A 20,344-nucleotide genomic window follows, 5' to 3' on the forward strand; every position below is an offset into this window, starting at 1 on the left:
CGTAGTGCCCTTCATGTGGGGTAGCGTCCCAGATCCTCAATGCATTATTCTTCAAAGGTGAACAGAAAATCAGAGCTCGATGGGGGTTGTTTTATTGTTTTGTCTCGAAACACTTTTAAAGTAGAAGCATTTTGAGAAATTGATAAAACCTGGTTGGGTTAAGGCTTCAATCATCAAGCCATCAAAGCAAGGTCATGAGGAACAGAGGACGATTTCTGGGAAACACGTCCTCTCCACAAGGGGATGGAGCATCCCATCCCTGCTGGTTTATACTGGGCCAAGCTCTTGCTTTGCTGGTTGTGGACTAACCTGGTCTCTGTGCCATGTGGAGCTCGCACACTGTTGTGTGACGCCCATGCAGAAGCACGTCAGGCACCCAGCAACATTGGCAGCATCCAAGTGAAACGATCCTGGTGAGCATTTATTACACAGTCTTCCAACAACATTCAGCTGCAAAAAGGCCCAAACAGAATAGAGAGAGCAATAAGTGTACAGGTCAGGCATTCAGCTCTATTCAACAAATGGAGCAGATTTGGACTATTCCCCAGTCAATCCCAAAGAAAAGTGTAATACGGAAGGCACAGATTTGTTCTATTTATGATTTCTATTCATGATTTAGGACTTTAAATGGATTGAAGATAAATGGTACAATATCATTTACTATTTATTAAAAACAACATGTTTGGGACTAAACGATGATTTGGGATCAGGTATTACCCAATGAAAAATTCCACAGAAATCTTGCATGCCAACCAATTCAGTCGACAGCAAAATATTTCAGTCAGTGAGAACAAACTATTCATCTTAGTCCACGTCACAGACTACAAATAATAATAATCCAATATCATTTGATATAGCTCCTTAGCACGTTGTTAAGATGTCTCAAACAGCTTCCTTCATAAGATATACTACAAAGTGTTTTTTGACTGTGTATTTTGTGGGTGAATCGTGCCAGCCAGTTGCACACAGCAGCGTCCCTCAAACACCCATGGAGTGAGTAACCGATTATATTGGGGGATTGTTGGTCAGGACACCGAGAGAGAGAAAGAAACTCCCTTCACTATTCAAAACAATGGTGCCAAAATTCACAAGTATAAATAGAAGTCAATCACACAAAATGCGGCTGAACATACAAGAAAATACTGTACATGATCCCAGAGCAACGTACAGCAAAACTAACATTTGCTTTGGCTGTATTGTTCGAATCGACTCCCACATTTCCCACAAGATCATATTGCAAACAATTAATATTGGCCCACAACCACAAAGACTTTCAGTGAACTCTCTCATGTTACAGTACTGTAACGTAATGAGGTTATAATGAGGTCTAACACTTGCTCCTGGAACATACCTTACACTGACAAGAGCCATCAATAGAAGCCTTGGGGTCAGTTCCTTTGTCATCACATTTTGTAAGAAAACCTGTATTAAAGGACAATTTTAACAATGCAGTGACATTTTGCAGATAGACCCAATGTAAAGACAATCAATGACATCCTTAAGATGTTCTAGAGCAAGTGGCTAAACCATGGCCAGAAGTGGTCATGAGGATGTCAAGAAGTAGCCCACCAAACATCTGCACTAGTTTAGGTGAGTCCATTTTCCAGCAATGCCTTTCCAGATTTTTCTTGATTGAATGTACTTGATTTATGGCATAAACCAAGAAATGTTCAATCAAGAACATGGATTTTGTTGGCCAACCATACAGGTAAGTGCAGTCATGGGGTTATGAGCTTCTTAATACAACTCATGCAGATCCATTAAAGTGGATTTAACAGGAAATTCAACGGGACTTGGGCAGATGTACAACTCAGGCGATTATATGATTTATACAGGTCAGACGTATAATAAGCGCCTTATCACATCTTCGAGACGTCTCAAAGAGTTACACAGAATATATTGTAAAGTGAATTGATTGTATATTTTGTGGGCTAAACCCAGCAGCTAATTGCGCACAGCAGTGTCCCACAAGCAGTCATTTATTTATTTTTCGGAAGGGATTATTGCCCCCGGAAAAGCGATCTGCCAATCGACTAACAACCGGGGTCCTACTAACTGCTAGGTGAATAGAGGCGCATGGAGTAAGGAAACTTGCCTACCGTTTCATCCTGCCAGCCAGGAATCAAACCCACGTCCTCTCGCTTGCGAGGTGAGTGCTCTAACTACTAAGCTACTGGACTCCACGGCACGGATGTGGGGAATGAAGGACAGTTGAGGGTTGAACATAACGCCAAGATTCTGTTTTAGCTCCGTGAGGTGCTATGTGCATCCATGGAGGGAGATGCTGTTAGCGCCCGAGGTACGGAGGTGCTGACAGGAGCCAAACAGGAGGGCGTCGGTCTTATTAATATTCAACTGGAGAAAGTTAGCTCTCCTCCAGGACTAGTCTGACAGCCAGTCTGCCAGGACAGCAGTGGGTCCTGGAGTCGAGTGGAGGCAGAGAGGTAGAGTTGGGTGTCATCTGCATACATGTGGAAGTTGACCCATGTCTACGGATGATGTCACCAAGGGAAAGCATGTAGATGTTGAAAAGGAGGGGAACAAGGACAGAAACCTGAGGAACACCATAAATGATAGTGCGGGGGCTGGAGGAGGAGCCATTAGTGGTGACAAAGTGAAGATGGTGGGAGAGGTAGGAGTTGAATCAGGTAAGGGCAGGTCTGTGAAGAGAGGAGAGGCGGTGGAGGAGGATAGAATGGTCAACAGCGTTGGAGGCAACAGATACGTTGAGGAGGACAAGGAGGCAGAGAGAGTCCCTGGGCGCAGATGAACAGAATGTCGTTCATGACTTTGACCAGAGCTGTTTCCGTGCTGTGGGCAGCACAGAAACCTAGTTGGAACCTAGTTGGTTCGTCGAGGGAGTGGCGGGAGAGGAAAGTGTAGAAGCAACGACTCGTTCCAGGGCCTTGGAGAGGAAAGAGAGGTTGGCGATGGAGTGATATCTGGAGAGTAGAGAATAGAAAGTATGGACACATCCTGTGACCCAATGAGGATCATAGAATGTGTCCATACTCGCTACCCTGTTCTAAAGGACTTCAGCTTTCAAGACTCTGGGTAAACATGGGGTTCTGAAGAGGGGGGGGGGGGGGGCAGCGAGGAGAAGAGACAATTATCAACCCTGGTTCCTGGCCCTGTTCTCTATCCAGAGACTCCAGCAGATGAAGGGTGAAAGTTGCTATGAATATAAATTAATACAGAGGTCAATTCAAAACTAGGGCCATCAAAAAGATTGTTCTTCACAAGCACTCACCAACTTGTTTGCAGCCTCCACCTTCAATCATGGGGTTCCCCTCGTAGCCACTGGCACACCTACATGGAAGCAAAGCCAAAGGTTAACCCCGAAACAAAGCCGCCACTCAACACAACACCAATAGCTTGCATAGCACCCTTCATGTGGGTAGCACCTCGGAGCTTAACACGTCCAGAAATAATAATTATGCATTTGTTATTGAGGCTTTCCTGATGACAGGATGACACAAAGAGCTTCGCAGCATTCACTGAGAAGTGCAACAACAACAAAATTACATTTGTATAGCGCCTTTCACATCGGGAGGATGTCCCAAGTTGCTGGACAATCCAGTGTTTCTGACCTGAGCTGGGGGTCGGGGAGGGTGGAGAGAAGAGTGGGAAGGACCGAAGCCACGGTCGAAGAGGAGGGTCTTGAAGGAAGTGAGGGAGGGGGAGAGGCAGAGGGACTGTGGGCTGGAGTTCCAGAGGGTGGAGGCAGATTGGCAGAAGGTCCGCCAGCCAAGTTCAGTGACTGCCCATAATAATAATAATCCTTGAATTTGATATAACGCCTCATTGTGCCTTCGAGACGTCTCAAAGCGCTTCACAGAATACACTGGAAAGTGAGTTGACTGTGAATTGAAACGCGGCAGCCAATTGCGCACAGCAGTGTCCCGCAAACAGTCGAGGGTCATGCATGGTTTATTAGAAAAACACAGGCTTTCAATACTGTACCCACTTTTCACATCTACGGCCAGTGTAGCCTTCAGCACAGGCATCACAGGTAGGACGCTTATCAGTATCCAGGAAACAGGTGTTAGAAAACCTGGGGAGAAGCAGACGTCAGAGCTACTCACATCAGAACTCTCTGTCACCCACTGTGTAACCCATAGTGTAATCCACTGAGTGACCCCCTGTGTAAAATATACATAATCCTTCCATTTGATTTACATTGTCACCTTCATTCACCGGGTGTCCCATCTGATCTCACACCCAATAGCTGGAGACCCAGACTCTCTCTTTCGCTGCTCTGAAATATTATGGGCTTCACTTCTCCAACATCACTTGAGAATAGCATTGGGGACGGGGGGGGGGGGGGAGGATGGAGTGGGGAGGGGAGGGAATGGAGGAGGGGAAATGAGGAGATAGGGAAAGAGAATGGCTCCTTCCTCCCACCTCCAGTCCATTCTATGTGATAAAACATCACATGGACCATAAACATGACAGCTCTCACAACAACATTTCACACACTATTGTGACTAGTCCAGCATTTCGGTATCCAGTATTGAATCCACTGTCTCACATCATCACTAAACCATCAGTTCTATTCCACCGCTTACATTCTCTCATTCTCTTGGTTGGGAACATAACTGTTAGTCAGGGTTCCCACTCCCTCCCCAGGAACTGACTGATGAGAGTGTGAGGGGAGTGTGAACAAGGACAAGGGCGGACAACAGGTAGGTCAGACAGTAGTCGACCCTCACCAGGAACCAGCAAAGTTTGGTTTCTAAAAAAGGAGAGATTGTGCCTATTTTTTGCAAATGTAACAAAATTGTTCCTCAAATAATGGTTTTCTGATTGTTCTGTAAATGTTACCAAATCAATTTAGCCGTCGTAAACACATACACCAACGCACATACACACACATATAGATACTCACACACACACACTTACTCACACACAACGTGAACTGCACCCTATCACTCCGCCCAAAGAAGGGTTTAAGCGTTGCTTTGGGGTAACACTTGAAATGTTTCACAACCAATTTCATTGGATGTTAAGAAACATCAACATTTCAAGCAATAATTATCCATTGATTTTAGGTCTGCCCCCCCCTCCCCCACCCCACACCCACACACAGACACATACAGACACACAGGGACACACACACAGATACACACACAGACACACACACAGACACACGCATACTTTAATACTTTGAAATGAGGCTTTGTGAACAGCCGTTGTGCTGACCCACCAAGCGGGATGTTCACACGGGAAACCAGACTGGAATTCTGTGAGTTTCTGAACCCATTCAATGTGATAATTTTCAGAAACATCACCTGTTCATGTCTGTGTTTTGGAAAGTGGTCTGTGAGCACAGTGATACACACCTCCTGCTGGGGCCCGTAAAGGGGCAGGGACACGGCATACAGTCACTGGGGGTCCCGAGAGTCGGGTTCCCAAAATAACCAGCTCGGCATTTGTCACATCGTGAACCTTCCGTGTTGTGTTGGCAGCTCTGCAAATCACAAGGAAACATAGGCTCAAGTTGAGGAAAATACCAGCAAAGAGTTGATGGGATGAATGGCCTGATTGCTCTGTGTGCTCTGATGTTCTACAAATCTAACGTTTGACTCCGGGAAAGGGAAATTTCCAGCAATAACAGTGAAGGATCTTACCAAGCAATGGCCTGTAACCTTGTCACATGTGCTGGCATGGCTGTTGCAGTTGCAGCCATTGCATGTTCCGAGGTACGGGCTGGTCTGGATACGGTTAAATCCAGCGGCACACGTCTCACATGACAGACCTGTGTAACCGGTAGGGCACCTAGAAGGACAGGAATCACACCGTTACTCGTCTACAGAGCAGCTCATTTGGCTTCACCTTGATTGTACAAAGACAAAAGAATGTTTTCATAAAACAATAATCCTTGCATTTCATACATAGCCTTATCTCGTCGTTGAGATGTCTGAAAGCGCTTCACAGAATATACTGTAAAGTGAATTGACTGTTTATTTTGTGGGCAAAACGCGGCAGCCAATTGCGCACAGCAGCGTCCCGCAAACAGTCGTGGATTAAGTGACCAAATTATTATTTTATTCATTACCCCCAGAAAGCGATCCGCAAATCGACTAACAAAGCAGTTCCTACTTACTGCTAAACAGAGGCGCGTGGAGTACGGAAATGTGCTAAGGTTTCGCTCCTTGTGTTCACAAGATCACAACGTTCAAAAGATTTCACAAGATCACAAGAGAGGTTTGGATGAAGAAAACCCTTCTGCCCATTTGATCTCATCCTCCCAGAGAATACCCTTGCTCCCAGCCTCTCCTCACAGTCTCTCTGTTGGCCTAACAGTTTACTGGTTAATCATCCAATACCAATAAAAGTGCTGAATCTTCAGACACTCTGCCTCTCACCTGCATTCTTCCACCATCTGAGCTTTCCCCAGACGGGTGAATCCCGCGGTGGTGGTGTCCATGACCACGTCACTGAGGCCCACACTTGCCATCCTGTTATCGTACTTTGCTCGGATCATTAATTTTTCCAAATTGACCAAAGCCATCATGAGGTCCTCACGAGTTACAGCCCCCCCAGACGCGTGCTGCCAGTTATCCTGCAAAAAAAAACAAAAAAAAAAACAGGTGCCAATCACCACTTCTGAGCACTTCTCCAAACCCACCATGAACTGAAAGCAAAAGGAAAGGAAAGTGAAGCGACTCTACTTACCTCGAGGAACTGGATTTCCTTCTGGTTAGTGACGCTGGGCTGGCTCGGTCTCTTCACTTTGTAGATCAGCTTTTTCCCATTTCCTACGATGATGACGTCAGCCTTGTTTTCGGGCTCACTCTGTCCCCGGCCTAAACTGTATCGGATCTTGTAGCGCAGAAAGCCACCGTACGAATCAACCTGAGCGAAATATTTGTAATGAGAAAAGGACTGTCAATGTGGGAATGTCCAGTTCGCAGCGAAACAAAAACAACAAAACAACAACAAATGTGATTTACACAGCGCCTTTCACGTCGGGAGGATGTCCCAAGGTGCTGGACAGTCAGGGATTTGGACCCGAACTGGGGGTTTGGATCAGGAAGGGGTGGAGGACGGAAAGTCAAAAAAAATGTTTAATCTGAAACCCACAAAAATTGTTGCAAGAGCGTGCTAATTTGCAGCTGGAATCTAGATACATTAAGAATCTACTCCACCTATAAGATATAAAAATGTTTCCCAATCTTTTCATCATTTAATCAGACTATTCAGTCAATCCTCAGCGTCTCACTATGGTAAATGTCATTCAGATATTTTGTTCAAGTTACAAACAGATTTCCCCTTAGTTATAACGTGAAACAATTCAGATTTGCATCAGAGTAAATCGAAATCCTGATTTGAGGCAGAAGAAAACTCGGGTTTCGTCTCTGCTTTATCAAAAGTGGAGCTGCATTGCCAGGCAGAGGCTAAAACCAGAATGGGAGAAGATGTGATATGTAGAATAATAGTAATAATAATCCTTGCTTTTGACATAGCGCCTTATCGCGTTGTTGAGTCGTCTCAAAGTGCTTCACAGAATAAACTGGACTGACTATGTATTTTGTGTGTGAAATGCAGCAGCCAATTGCGCACAGCAGTTTCCCATAAACTATCTTGGTTTGAGTGACAGACACATTAACAGGTGTGGGATTAAAGACCTTCCCCTCCGCAAAGTGGTTGAGTGTGAAGGTTTCCGACTCTCTTCTGCCTCTTCTTCGACCACGCCTTCGGTCACCCTCCCTCCCTCCCGATCCCACCCCCAGCTCCTTGACCGCCCAGGGCCCTGGGACGTCCTCCCGACATGAAAGGTTCCGTGTAAATGTCATTTGTTGTTGTTGATATCAATTATTGATTTGATAGGAATTAATTATTTATTTCGTGCTACCACTACACCCGAGAATTCAAGGTGATGGTGCGGTGGGAACTGACATTCTGCAGTCGGTTTGGGATCACAATTATCAATCAAATTGATAGAACATAAAACATAATTAAGGAACGGAATATGTTTAGGATTAGCACAAATGTTCTGCCACAACAAGTCTTCACACCTCACCTTATTTCCTAGAAACTGTCTGGGAAGAGTCCAAAAGGAGTCATGGTTCAGAAAACGCCTGGAGAGATCGACTAGCTGGAGCTCTGCCGAGTCTGTGTCCACGAGGATCTGTGAGGTAGAGAGAGGTGGAGTCCCAGACTGGGCCGGTACAGTTACACTCACACCTAGGAGAGAAATTACAGTGAAACTGAATGCAATCAAATGGTTCCTCAGATACTTACTGAAGACAAGGTATGGAGACTTTGTGTGTGCGCGCACGGGGGTGTGTGCGTATATAATATAGATATGCTTATATGCACAGGTAAGCCACAAGAAAGTCGCTCCATTTGACAGTATATCTATGGGCATTTCACTCACAAAATACAGTCAATCCACTTTACAATATATTCTGTGAAGCGCTTTGAGATGTCTCAATGATATGAAAATGTGCTACGTCAAGTGCAACGATTACTATTATTATCCTACAAAGTACTTTGAGACATCCTCCCGATGTGAAAGGCTCTATCCCAAAAGTAAGGATTATTATTGTTGATAAGTAGACATTAAAAGAAACAGAGCTTAGCTGCTTCTTTTGATCTAAGATTGCTGCAACACACATTCACGTTTTAGAGAAAGAACAAACTTACAATTACTGCCAAGCTTACTGACTGTTTTCCAGGCAAACTTAGCAGTCAAAAAAAGTGCATTCTTTTTAAAAAAAAGTGATCGCACAAGTGGCCATGAACTGAATGGACACTTTATCTGGAGAATTGTGGGTAGGGATAGAGGGAGAAACCTCCTCCTCTTTTCCTATATCATCACAGGATCTTTAAATCCACCTCAACAGGTGGAAAGTGTCTCAAGTTTAACACCTCACCCGAAAGATGGCAGCTTCAGCAATGTTCCTCCAGCACTGCACGGGTAAAAGCCAAACTGAGACCTGACACTTGCTTACATTGGCTAACTCATAAACTCCCACTGTGAACAGGAAGATTATCATCAAATGCTGCTTTGATGTTGTTCACAGATCCAACAGGTCACAGTGTGTTAAATAGTTCAGGAACATAATTAGCATTTGCAAACGGCTTCTAAATCAGTGTCAGCTAAATCTGGCCATTTGTTTACACAGCTATAAATGACGAACACAAATTAGAGTCAAATTAGAGTGTAGGGACACCACAGAATGGCAAACTGTGTATCTAACCAACTAGCGCTGCGTCTGATTATACACAATTCCAATCACTTAGCTCTTCCTCTCTCCCAAAACAAAAACAAACACCAAAATCCAACACAAACAAGAAGAAAAAAGATAGATTCCTGCCACGTGTATCGACTCTTTTCAAAGAAAAAAAAACAGGCAAAAAAGGCAAGAAAACAACAACAAAATTATATTTGTAAAGCGCCTTTCACGTCAGGAGGAAGTCCCAAGGCGCTGGACAGACAAGAGTTACGGACCCGAGCTGGGGGTCGGGGTGGGGGAGGGGGGAGGGCAGGGGGGAAGCAGGGAGATCGAAAGCACGGTCGAAGAGAAGGATCGTGAGGTGGGTCTTGAAGGTGGCGAGGGAGGGGGTGAGACGGAGGGAATGCGGGATGGAGTTTCAGAGGGTGGGGGCAGAGTGGCGGAAGGCCAGCCCGCCGATAGTGGGATGAACAAGGTGGGGGACATGAAGCAGGCGGGCGAGGATGGGGGTGATAGGGTCACAGAGCCTAATGCGGGAGAGGACATGGGCTGCAGAGTTCTGGATAATCTCCAGCCGGTGGAGGGAGGAGTTGGGGAGGCCAACAAGCAGTGAGTTTGCATCTTCAAGCCTCGATATAATGAAGGGGTGTATGAGGGTTTCGGCGGCCTGAGGTGTGAGACAGTGGTGGAGCCGGGCGATGTTGAGGAGATGGGGGAAGGCAGAGCAGGTGATGGTGCAGATGTGGGATAGAAAGGATAGTTGAGGATCAAACAAGACCCCAAGGTTCCGGACTGGCTTAGCAAGGTGGAGTGTGCAACCATGGATGAGGTGAGGAGGCGCTGACGGGAGCCAATCAGGAGAGCCTCGGTCTTGTTGACGTTCAACTGAAGAAAGTTTGCTCTCACCCAGGACTTGATGTCTGACAGACATTCTGTCAGGACAGCAGTGGGTCCTGGAGTTAAGGGTGGAGGCAGAGAGGTAGAGTTGGGTGTCATACATGTGGAAGTTGAACCCATGTCTGCGGATGATGTCACCAAGAGGGAGCATATTGATGTTGCTGAGGAGGGGACCAAGGACAGAGCCCTGAGGAACACCACAGAAGAGGGTGCGGGGGCTAGAGGAGAAGCCATTTGAGGAGATTAAAGGTAGGCGGTATGAGAGGTACGACCTGAACCAGTCAAGGACTGCGCCGTGAAGGTTGAGGTGAGAGGAGAGGTGGTGGATGAGGATAGCGTGATCAAAAGTATCAAGGGCAGCAGAGAGGTCAAGGAGGACGAGGAGGCAGAGGGAGCCCTGGTCGCAGATGGACAGAATGTCATTTGTAACTTTGACCAGGGTGGGTTCTGTGCTATGGGTGGAACTGAAGCCCGATTGGAGGGGTTCAAGAAGGGAATGGGAAGACAAAGTTTTCCCAGAAGTTATTGTAAAATAATAATAATCATCCTTGCATTTGCCTTAACATGTTGTTAAGATGTCTCAAGGCGCTTCACAGAATATGCTGTAAGTGTAGACTGTGTATTTCGTGGAAATTTAAAAGGAAATGATGATAATGATGGGAATGTTGAAGAGGCAGGCTTGCGAAGTGGAGTTTGTTGAGTTAGCGCTTAATTATCTTATGGGGATCAGGAAGCACCAGGGGCAAACTTGGAAAAAGTCCCCAACTGGACAGGACTTGGATGGTGTTGGTGGAGAAAGAGGAGCAGGTTTCAGGGGCCATTTTCTTGTTTCACGTTTCGTGCTCTTAGGCAGCCCATGAGATGGTGACATTGTTTCTGACTGAAGTGGCAAGCACTTACCCTTAAAATCATCGTTCTCATTGAAGCGGAGGCTGATCTGTGTCTGGTAACGGCCTGTGGCATCACAGATCTTGGTAACCCCAAAGCAGAAACAAGGAATGCAGCGCTGGCTGCCGTCCACACTGAAGTGACCTCCTGGACAGTTTCCTGAGAGGGAAAATAATACATTAAAAGTCCTGCCTGCCTCAGGCTCAACGCTTCAGATTAATATAAAAGTTTAACACATTCAAATATCTAAATCCCTTCTCTTTTGAAAACGTGTCACACAATCTTTAACATTCATATGAACTGGTGGACAGATCTGAGTTTAACATCTCAATAGTACAGTGTCATTATAGATACTAACAAATACGGTTTAACATTCCCAGAACCGGCTGAGTGTCTCCTTGTTACAGCACTCACCAGAGTTGGATCTCAAAATGAGCACGGCATCCGGAATAGCAAAGATCATCCCTTTGGCATTGATGGCCTCACACGTGTACGCTCCTTGATCAGACTCTTTCACATCCCTGATGATCAGGGTCCCCTGGCCATTCTGACTGGTCATCGAGGTTCTGGAGAGCCAAGAAATCAGATGATTTTACCCGATCAGTCTCTCGGCTGCTGTATCTGGCAATGCACAGGGTTTCAAGTCTCTGAAATGATCCTGCCTCAGATCCTGGTTTTAATATTTATTTCCCGACCAAAAGCGAAGCATCACAAGAATAAAACTTGAAATGTGTTCTACACTCTGTGCTCAGGGCAACCAGGTCCTTGGGATAGAACCCTTCTTCTGTTTATAACCAAGTCTACATTAGAGCAAAGCTTGTGTGTACAGAACCACACCTGCAGGAGAATTCAGTGCCTCAGGTCCCACACACAGTCTCACTGACACACACAGTCACACACGCAGTCTCCTACAGTCACAACAACAACAACAAAATTACATTTGTATAGCACCTTCCATGTTGGGAGGATGTCCCAAGGCGCTGGACGTGACCCAAGCTGGAAGTTGGGATCAGGGAGGGTGGAGGGCAAGGGAGGAAGCAGGGTGATCGAAAGCATGGTCAAAGAGGAGGGTCTTGAGACGGGTCTTGAAGGAGGCAAGGGAGGGGGCGAGCTGGAGGGACTGCGGGATGGAGTTCCAAAGGGTGGGGGCAGAGTGGCAGAAGGCCCGTCCACCAATAATAGGGCAAGCGAGGCAAGGGATATGCACGCTGCAGCTCACTGAGTGGAAGGAGCAAGCAGGATGATAGGGGATTAGGAGGTCGCAGAGGTAGAGGGGAGCGAGGCCATGGAGCGCTTTGAAAGTGAGGACCAGGATCTTGAACTGTATCCTCTGTGTGATGGGAAGCCAGTGGAGTTGGGTGAGGATGGGGGTGATAGGGTCGCGGAGCCTGGTGCGGGAGAGGACACGGGCTGCAGAGTTCTGGATGATCTGCAGCCTATGGAGGGAATAGTTGGGGAGGCCGACAAGCAGGGAGTTTGCATAGTCAAGCCTCGATGAATGAAAGTGTGTAAGCAGAGTGAGACAGTGTCGGAGCCAGGTGATGTTGCGGAGGTGGGGGAAAGCAGAGCGGGTCATGGCACAGATGTGGGGTAGAAAGGATAGTTGAGGGTCAAACAAGACCCCAAGGTTCTGGACTGGCTTAGCAAGGTGGAGTGTGCAACCATGGATGGTGTTACTGTCAGCGCCTGAGGTGTGGAAGAGCTGATGGGAGCCAATCAGGAGAACCTCAGTCTTGTTGACGTTCAACTGAAAAACGTTAGCTCTCATCCAGAAGGGGACCAAGGACAGAGTCCTGAGGGACCCTGCACGAGATGGTGCGGGGGCTAAAGGAGAAACGATTTGTGGAGATGAAGTGGAGACAGTGTGAGAAGTATGATTTGAACCATTTAAGGGCAGAACCATGAAGACTGACGTGAGAGGACAGATGGTGGATGAGGATAGAGTGGTCGACAGTGTCGGAGGCAGCAGAGAGGTCAAGGAGGACAAGGAGCCAGAGGGAGCCCTGGTCCCAGATGGACAGAATGTCATTTGTCACTTTGACCAGGGTGGGTTCTGTGCTGTGGGCGGCACGGAAACCCCATTTGGAGGGGTTTGTGAAGGGAGTGGCGGGAGAGGAAGGAGTGAAGCTGGGAAGCAACAACTCGTTCCAGGACTTTGGAGAGGAAGGGGAGGTTGGGGATGGGGCGGAAGTTTGAGATAGTCACAGACAGTCACAGAGACAGCCTTTGTGGTTGGACACCGACTCACTGCTACAAACATCAACTACAAGTGAAATAATACCAGTCATTTAACTACAGCAAATGCATCAACTCTGGCAAAGGCAGCAGCAGGGAAAGTCTGCTTCTAATTAGCAACTCTGGGAACAGGAAAATAATTAAAAATATCCAAACCCACAGACTTAGCAATGTCTGTGCGCTGTTCAGGGAGCTCTGCTCCTCAGACAGCATGTGCAGCAGCCATGATCAGTCTGTGCTAAACTGCACTCAATCCACCACTGCTGTCAAAGCTTGGAAGAAGCCAAAAGAGCCTTGCGACAGGCTAGTGTTGAGAGCCTCCGACTTTACACCACACTGACATTACCTGCTGCTAACGGGAATGGGACCCCAGTTCAGCCTCCATGTGATGATGGGAGTGGGAACCCCAGTAGCCACACAGGTAAGAGTGACCGTAGCACCTCGAGTGGTCTGGACCGTCTCCTCCGGGAGAGTAACAACCTGTGGAGAAGCTGCGGGGAGAGAGAGTGCAATCGGTGATGGTGCCATGTCTCTCTCTCTCGTTTTCATCACCATGCACTGTACAGAGAGTGTTATCTCCCATAGGCGAGCTATTGCCCAGTAACGTACACTGCTATAAACTATAGCTATTACAACACCTCACGCACTGGGATTTCTACCCACGCACAGCACCACCAACCCAGTAAACCTTCAACATCCAATCATTTACTTGGCTATAAAATGGGTAAGAGCATTGTAAACTTTAAGGTGGAAAATACTTAAAAACGTTTCGGTACTTATCAAATGTCCTCTTGAATGTTATCATAAATAATCCTTGCGTTTGGTATAGTGCCTTTCATATATCTAAGGAGCGCCTTAAACTGCTTCACAGTAGTTCACTGTAAAAGCTGATGACTGTATTTTGTAGGGGAACCAGGCACCTAATGAATTATGCTCAGCAAAGTTCCACAAACAGCCATGAAGTGAATGTAGTTTTTATTCTGGGGGATTGTTGGCCAGGACACTGGATGAAACTCGTGGCTCAATTTGGCTCAGTGGTAGTGCCCTCTCTCGTCTCTAAGCTCAGACAGTTGTGGGTTCAAACCCCACGGGTCTTGGAATCCCATAGTCTCAGATGACGCTCCAGTGATGCGCTGATGAGTCGTTAACCCGAGGTCCCCTCTGCCTGTTCAGGTGGATGTTAAAAATCCTACGGAGCTGTTGGAAAAGAGAAGGGAGTTTCTCTCTCTCACTCCCAATGTCCTGGTTAACGATCCCCTAAATAAAATTGGTCGCTCACTCCATAGCTGTTTGTGGGACATTACTGTGTGAGATTTTTTACTGGCATGTTTGTCTACAAACACACAGTCACTCCATTTCCTGGTAAACCCTGTGAAGCGCTTTGAGGTGTCCTTATCCTGATGTGGTACGGTGCTATACCAAATGCAAGGATTATTGTTATAAATCAACTCTTTCCTCTTTTCAAATACATCTTTTCTAATCTTTAACGTTACGAACATGGCATTTTTCCACGTTTCCGTAAAGAAAGACCACAAGTGTGACTCTCCCTCCCAAACACTGGTGCCAAGTGCTATAACCACTGAGCTACAGGATAATAATTCTGCTGTGTGACACACAGTAGCCTACGTTACTTACTGCATCCAAATTCATCTGATCTGTCTGGGCAGTCAGGTTCCTCGTCACACTGGTAACTCGCTGGGATACAGGTGCGCGAAGACACGCAGACAAACTGCTCTGGAGCACACATGTCTCCTGGCCCTTTAGTAGCTGAAAAGGCAGAAAAATGCACATTAACACAGCTGAGAACTACAGCCAGAGGAGGAGGAGAAGAAGGAGGAGGAAGGGGAAGAGGAGGAGGAGGAGGGGAAAAAAGAGAAAGCAAAAGGAGGAAGGTAGATTTCAAGCTGAAGGTAGGTTAGTTAATGGGGAGAATGAGAAAAAACACATTGCAAGTTGGAAGACATATAGGACCTAAGGGAAAGCAGAGGCAGCAACAACAACGTGCATTTATAAAGCACCCCTCGTGCAGGATAGAGCCCCAGAGCGCTGGAAAAGCATTTGGCTCCAATTCAACGATGTGCAACTTTACTGCAGATCTGAACACGTTTTTTTTATCAATGTTAAACATGTGCCAGTTAACGTTTACAGCTGCCTTGAATTTCCTCACCACAGGCTCCTTGGGGAGATTGCTGCACAGAATGTGTACAGAAGCTATCGGAGGCTCCTAACGTGCACTTCATTACCATCTCACAGTAACTTTACATACTCCCAGGACGCACACAAAAATGATTCCCTGTGGTCTAGGAATGGTCTCCATTGCCTAAGCGTGGAATGTTACGATCCTGTTCTCTGCCAAACATCTAATAAGCCACAGACCCTCGCAATCAGGCGTTGAGAACATTCGGATCTCAGAGCCTGACCGAACGTCGTCGAGTAATCCGGTCCCAAAATTTCTCACATTCTTAGACTTAAGACCATTTGTCCCCAAATTCCGCCTGGTCTTCCCTGGATGACTATTTACCTCATGAATGCAGGATTATTGAAAGCTCTTATTGGTACCTAGAATTCCACACATGCACCTACACAAGGAAACCCCAGAGCCAGATTGTTGGAATGGAAATGGGAGCAGATGGTTCCTGGAGCATTCCCATTGCTGAGGAGCAGTGATGGCTGCCGGTAACAATGGCAGCAATGGCTGACTTACGGCAATATTCCTCATCCGAGCCATCCGCGCAGTCGGTATCGCCATCGCAGCGCCACAGCTTCAGCGCGCAGTGCCCGTTTCTGCACTTGAACTCGTTGGGCTCACACGGCGATTGGGTTCCTGGAAAAGGAGGAGCGGTGAGCGCGGGCACACGGCATCGACACGGCAGCAAACAATCGCCTGAACTCTCGTTTTCAGATACGATCTCAACAGAAAATACACAGTCACTGCACTTTACAGTGTGTCCTGTGAAGCGCTTTGAGACGTCTCGACAACGTGATAAGGCCCTGTATCAAATGCAAGGATTATTATTGTTATCAAGTGGTTAGGTTAAAGTGAAGAAAAATTATAATAATCCCCTTTTTTTCACCTCGCACCTCATCATATCAGGCATCTCAAAACACTTAATCCAATAAGTTACTTTGATTCTATCTGCGGGTGAAGCTTTGGCCAATCGTCAAATAGAATAGGGCACTTTTCATCAATCAGCCCAGACACCAGGTCCACTAGGCTCAGGCCCTGCAGTGGGGGACATGGCGAAGACCATAAGAACCCAAACCTACCCAATCTCACCCAACAACAACAGCAGTCTGCCCCCTCCCATGACAGGAGAGCCAACGACACTCACTAATCCCCTCCCCTCCACCTACTGATCAATGTGATCAATGTATCAACAGGGTGTTTATAGTCCTGTTACCCCCCCCAACCTCTCTCGACACACCCCCCCACCCGCTTTTTTTCTTACAATTAATTTTTATTTTCTGTTGCAAACGAGTCGAGTGAAACGATTCCTAATCCCAGTGACTCGCTCGTCACTCTATCCTGATCCCAGTGACTCGCTCGTCACTCTATCCTGATCCCAGTGACTCGCTCGTCACTCTATCCTGATCCCAGTGACTCGCTCGTCACTCTAGCCTGATCCCAGTGACTCGCTCGTCACTCTATCCTGATCCCAGTGACTCGCTCGTCACTCTATCCTGATCCCAGTGACTCGCTCGTCACTCTATCCTGATCCCAGTGACTCGCTCGTCACTCTATCCTGATCCCAGTGACTCGCTCGTCACTCTATCCTGATCCCAGTGACTCGCTCGTCACTCTATCCTGATCCCAGTGACTCGCTCGTCACTCTATCCATGTTACGGAAGATGTCGTACAGAACAAGATGATGGATTATTATCTGCCATGAAAATGATGTCGCTCACACACACCCATCCTCTTCCTCTGGAAGTCTAAATACAGTTAAACACTTGTAAGTGAATACAATTTAGTACAAATCACCAGCACTTCTTCTCAACCAAAGAATTTCCCTCTCACCCCTGCCTGGTCACTTGCAGGGTACCCCAAGGCTCCATCCTTGGCCCCCTTCTGTTCCTTATCTACATGCTCTCTCTCAGCAATGTCACCCACAGACATAAGAGTCAACTTCCACATGTAAGCGGATGACACACAAATCTACTTCTCATCCACCAGTGCAACTCCTAGTCCACTGATATCCTCTCAGCTTATCTGACGGACATCACAGCCTGGATGAACACAAATTTCCTGCAGCTGAATGTTGGCAAGTCACAAGCTATAATCTTTGGCTCCTGTCAACATCTTCTCTCCTACGGGTCTGAACTCCTCAACCTCCCCGGACTCTCCCTCAGACTCTGTGAACCCATACGCAACTTAAGCATCAGGTTCGATCCCCAGCTTTCCTTTCTACCCCACATCCGTTCCCTGACCAGGGCTGTGTTTTTCTCACCTCCGTCACATTGCCCACCTCCGTCCGGAACTCACAACTGACGCAGCTGAAACCCTCGTCCAGATCTTCGGCACTTCCCTGCTGGACAATCTCAATGCCCTCCTCACTAGTCTCCCCAGCTCCACCATACACTAAACCCAATTAATTCAAAACTCCGCCACCTGGATTCTCACCTGCACGAAAGAAACTCTGTCCCCCCATCACCCCAGCCCTTGCCGGGCTCCACTGGCTCCCAATCACCGAACAGATCGATTTCAAGACCCGTTCACTGGCTTTCAAATCACTTCATTCCCTCTCACCTCCCTACCTATCCGACCTGCTTAATCGTTTTGATCGTGCTTACGGTCACCTCCCCCCTCCCCTTTCCCCCTGGCTCGTTGCCAGACTCCACCCTGTGAAGTTTTCCGGGACACTACCCCGGGTGAAGGGTGCTGTATAAATAAATACAAGCTGTTGTGGTTCTATGTACAACTGTCATCATTCTTCCACGTTTCAGTTGTTGGTCAGTGTAGAAAAAAATACCCGGGGGTGGGGTGGGGGGGGTCACAGGACTTAGTGGACACCCTGTACAAATATAACAATTTCCTTTTATTGTTATTTTGAATAGAGCAGAATAACAATCATAATAATTTGCATCTGATACATCGACTTATCAGGCCTTCAAGCCGTCTCAAAGTGCTTCACGGAATATACCATAAAGCGAGTTGACTGTGTATTTTGTGGGTGAAGAGGAGATGTATCGGAGAATAAATCTTGAGAAAATTATTCTGTAAAAACCTCACTTCATTTCAACCGGATCCTCAACCTCATGAAAGGCAAATGGCAGAAACTCACCGCAGTCCAGTTCATCGCTGCCGTCCTCACAATCCTTCTCACCGTCGCACAAGTAATCCCTGGGGATGCACTGGCCGTTCTGGCACACGGCCTGGTCTGTGGAGCAGGGCCTCAGAGGCAAAGCCCGATCCGTGGTGGGTGCCATGACAGGAAGCCGCGGGGTGAGGGTCCTTGTCTGCGTGGCAGGGGTGGTGCGGAGTTGTGTGCGGGTGGGAATGGGTCTGGCGGTAGGAACGGCTGGCCTGATCGTCGACATCCCCACTCTGTACGGGGTCGTTCCTGTGCCAGTGATCGTGTTAAAAAAGACAACACGTCGAATAGGGGAAAAAAAAATAAAAAGAGTAAAATTCAAACGTCTTTGCGGAGAGAAATTATTTTCAACGCCACCAAAATGTCCAATCAGCCCACGCCTGTTCTCAACAAAGAAACATCTCAAAGCACTTTAAAGGAATGAAATGGATCAGAAATAAAGTGAATAAAACGCAAAATACTGCAGATGCAGGTCCAGGACTCTTCTTCGCTTTCTTTTCTCCATAGATGCTGCTTGACCTGCTGAGAGTTCCCAGAAATACAGTGAATGTTGCTCACAGAAGCTAATCTGTAACTGGCTTTTCTTTAAAAACAGCAACAACTGGCATTTATATAGCGCCCTTCACGTGGGATAGCGTCACAGAGTGCCTGACACTGGCGGAGTCTGACCCCGAGCCAGAAGGAGAGAGAGGGAGGAGGTGACCATAGGCACAATCAAAAAGGAAGGTCTTTAAGAGGGATTTGAAAAGGGGTGAGGGGGAGGCGGAGGGATTGAGGGAGAGAGTCAGAGAGTTTCAGGGCGTAGTGGCTGAAGGCACAGATACCGATAGTGCAGCGGAGGGAACGAAGGACAGACAGGAGGCCGGAGTTAACATAACAAGTATGGTGCGGGGGGAAGGGGGGAGCCTTCAGTTATGCCCCAATTGGACAAGAGACAGAACCTACATGATGTGTCACCAACAACAACTAATTGTATTTATACAGCACTTTTCATTGTTGCAAGGACATCCCAAGGCGCCAGACAATGAGGGATTTGCACCCGAGATGCGGGTTGGGATCAGAGAGGGGTGGAGGGCAAGTGGTGGTGGGGGGCCGGAGGGGGTGGAGAGTGGATGAATGAAGTCACGGGCGAAAAAGGAAGGTGTTGAAACGGGTTTGAAGGAGGCGAGCGAGGGGGAGAGGAGGCGGGGCTCTGGGCTGGAGTTCCAGAGGTTGTATTAACTTGTAGTTAATAGTGAATGGAATGATGTTGGGAAATGCGCCCGTCAGTCTGTGCAGTAAAGCCTAACTCGGGCTGGGCAAAAGGTCTCACCGCACTCATCCTCATCAGACATGTCAAGGCAGTCAGGCTGATCATCACAGAAATAGGCAATGGGGATGCAGTCTCCAGACTTGCAGGTAAACTCCGTGCTCTGGCACTGACCCTCCTGATCCTCATCCACTGAAAGTAAAACAGCAAAAATAAAGTCAGAACCAGAGAACGTTGAACATACAAGGCGAGACAAACAGAAATCTGTACACCTGTAAATCGGTGCATCTGTCTGTGCCACTGCCACCTTCTCAACGTTCCCACTCCCTCCGCTCAGCAGGCACTAGCCTGCTCCACTCCACCACCCTACCTGCTCCACCATCGGTGGTCAAGCCTTCTGCCTCCCTGCCCCACCTTCTAGAACTCCATCCTGGAGCCCCTCTGCCTCGCCCTCTCCCTCGCCTCTTTCAAGGCCCCTCGCCTCTTTGACCGTGCTTTCGATCATCCTCCCATCCCCGTCGCCCACCACCCCTCTTGATTCCAACCCCCAGCGCGGGTGCAAACCCTTGCATTTATAA

General features: G+C 47.5%; 1 protein-coding gene across 1 annotated transcript in view; it reads right to left on the reverse strand.

Moving 5' to 3' along the window:
• The window catches only part of hspg2 (heparan sulfate proteoglycan 2), a 197,386-nt gene that overhangs the window by 98,566 nt on the left and 78,476 nt on the right, over window positions 1-20,344 (reverse strand). The window contains exons 7-22 of the mRNA XM_042343774.1: window positions 19,830-19,958; window positions 18,488-18,766; window positions 15,910-16,029; window positions 14,841-14,972; window positions 13,552-13,696; window positions 11,385-11,536; window positions 10,983-11,129; window positions 8,027-8,190; window positions 6,679-6,858; window positions 6,369-6,565; window positions 5,631-5,778; window positions 5,343-5,470; window positions 3,968-4,054; window positions 3,251-3,309; window positions 1,352-1,422; window positions 310-450 (exon numbers count right to left, since the gene is read on the reverse strand). Of these exons, the coding sequence (XP_042199708.1) occupies window positions 310-450; window positions 1,352-1,422; window positions 3,251-3,309; window positions 3,968-4,054; window positions 5,343-5,470; window positions 5,631-5,778; window positions 6,369-6,565; window positions 6,679-6,858; window positions 8,027-8,190; window positions 10,983-11,129; window positions 11,385-11,536; window positions 13,552-13,696; window positions 14,841-14,972; window positions 15,910-16,029; window positions 18,488-18,766; window positions 19,830-19,958 (2,279 nt within the window). The remainder of the gene's footprint in view (window positions 1-309; window positions 451-1,351; window positions 1,423-3,250; window positions 3,310-3,967; window positions 4,055-5,342; window positions 5,471-5,630; window positions 5,779-6,368; window positions 6,566-6,678; window positions 6,859-8,026; window positions 8,191-10,982; window positions 11,130-11,384; window positions 11,537-13,551; window positions 13,697-14,840; window positions 14,973-15,909; window positions 16,030-18,487; window positions 18,767-19,829; window positions 19,959-20,344) is intronic.

Source organism: Callorhinchus milii, unplaced genomic scaffold, assembly GCF_018977255.1.
Source record: "Callorhinchus milii isolate IMCB2004 unplaced genomic scaffold, IMCB_Cmil_1.0 Scaffold24, whole genome shotgun sequence".
NCBI classification, from domain to species: Eukaryota; Metazoa; Chordata; class Chondrichthyes; order Chimaeriformes; family Callorhinchidae; genus Callorhinchus; species Callorhinchus milii.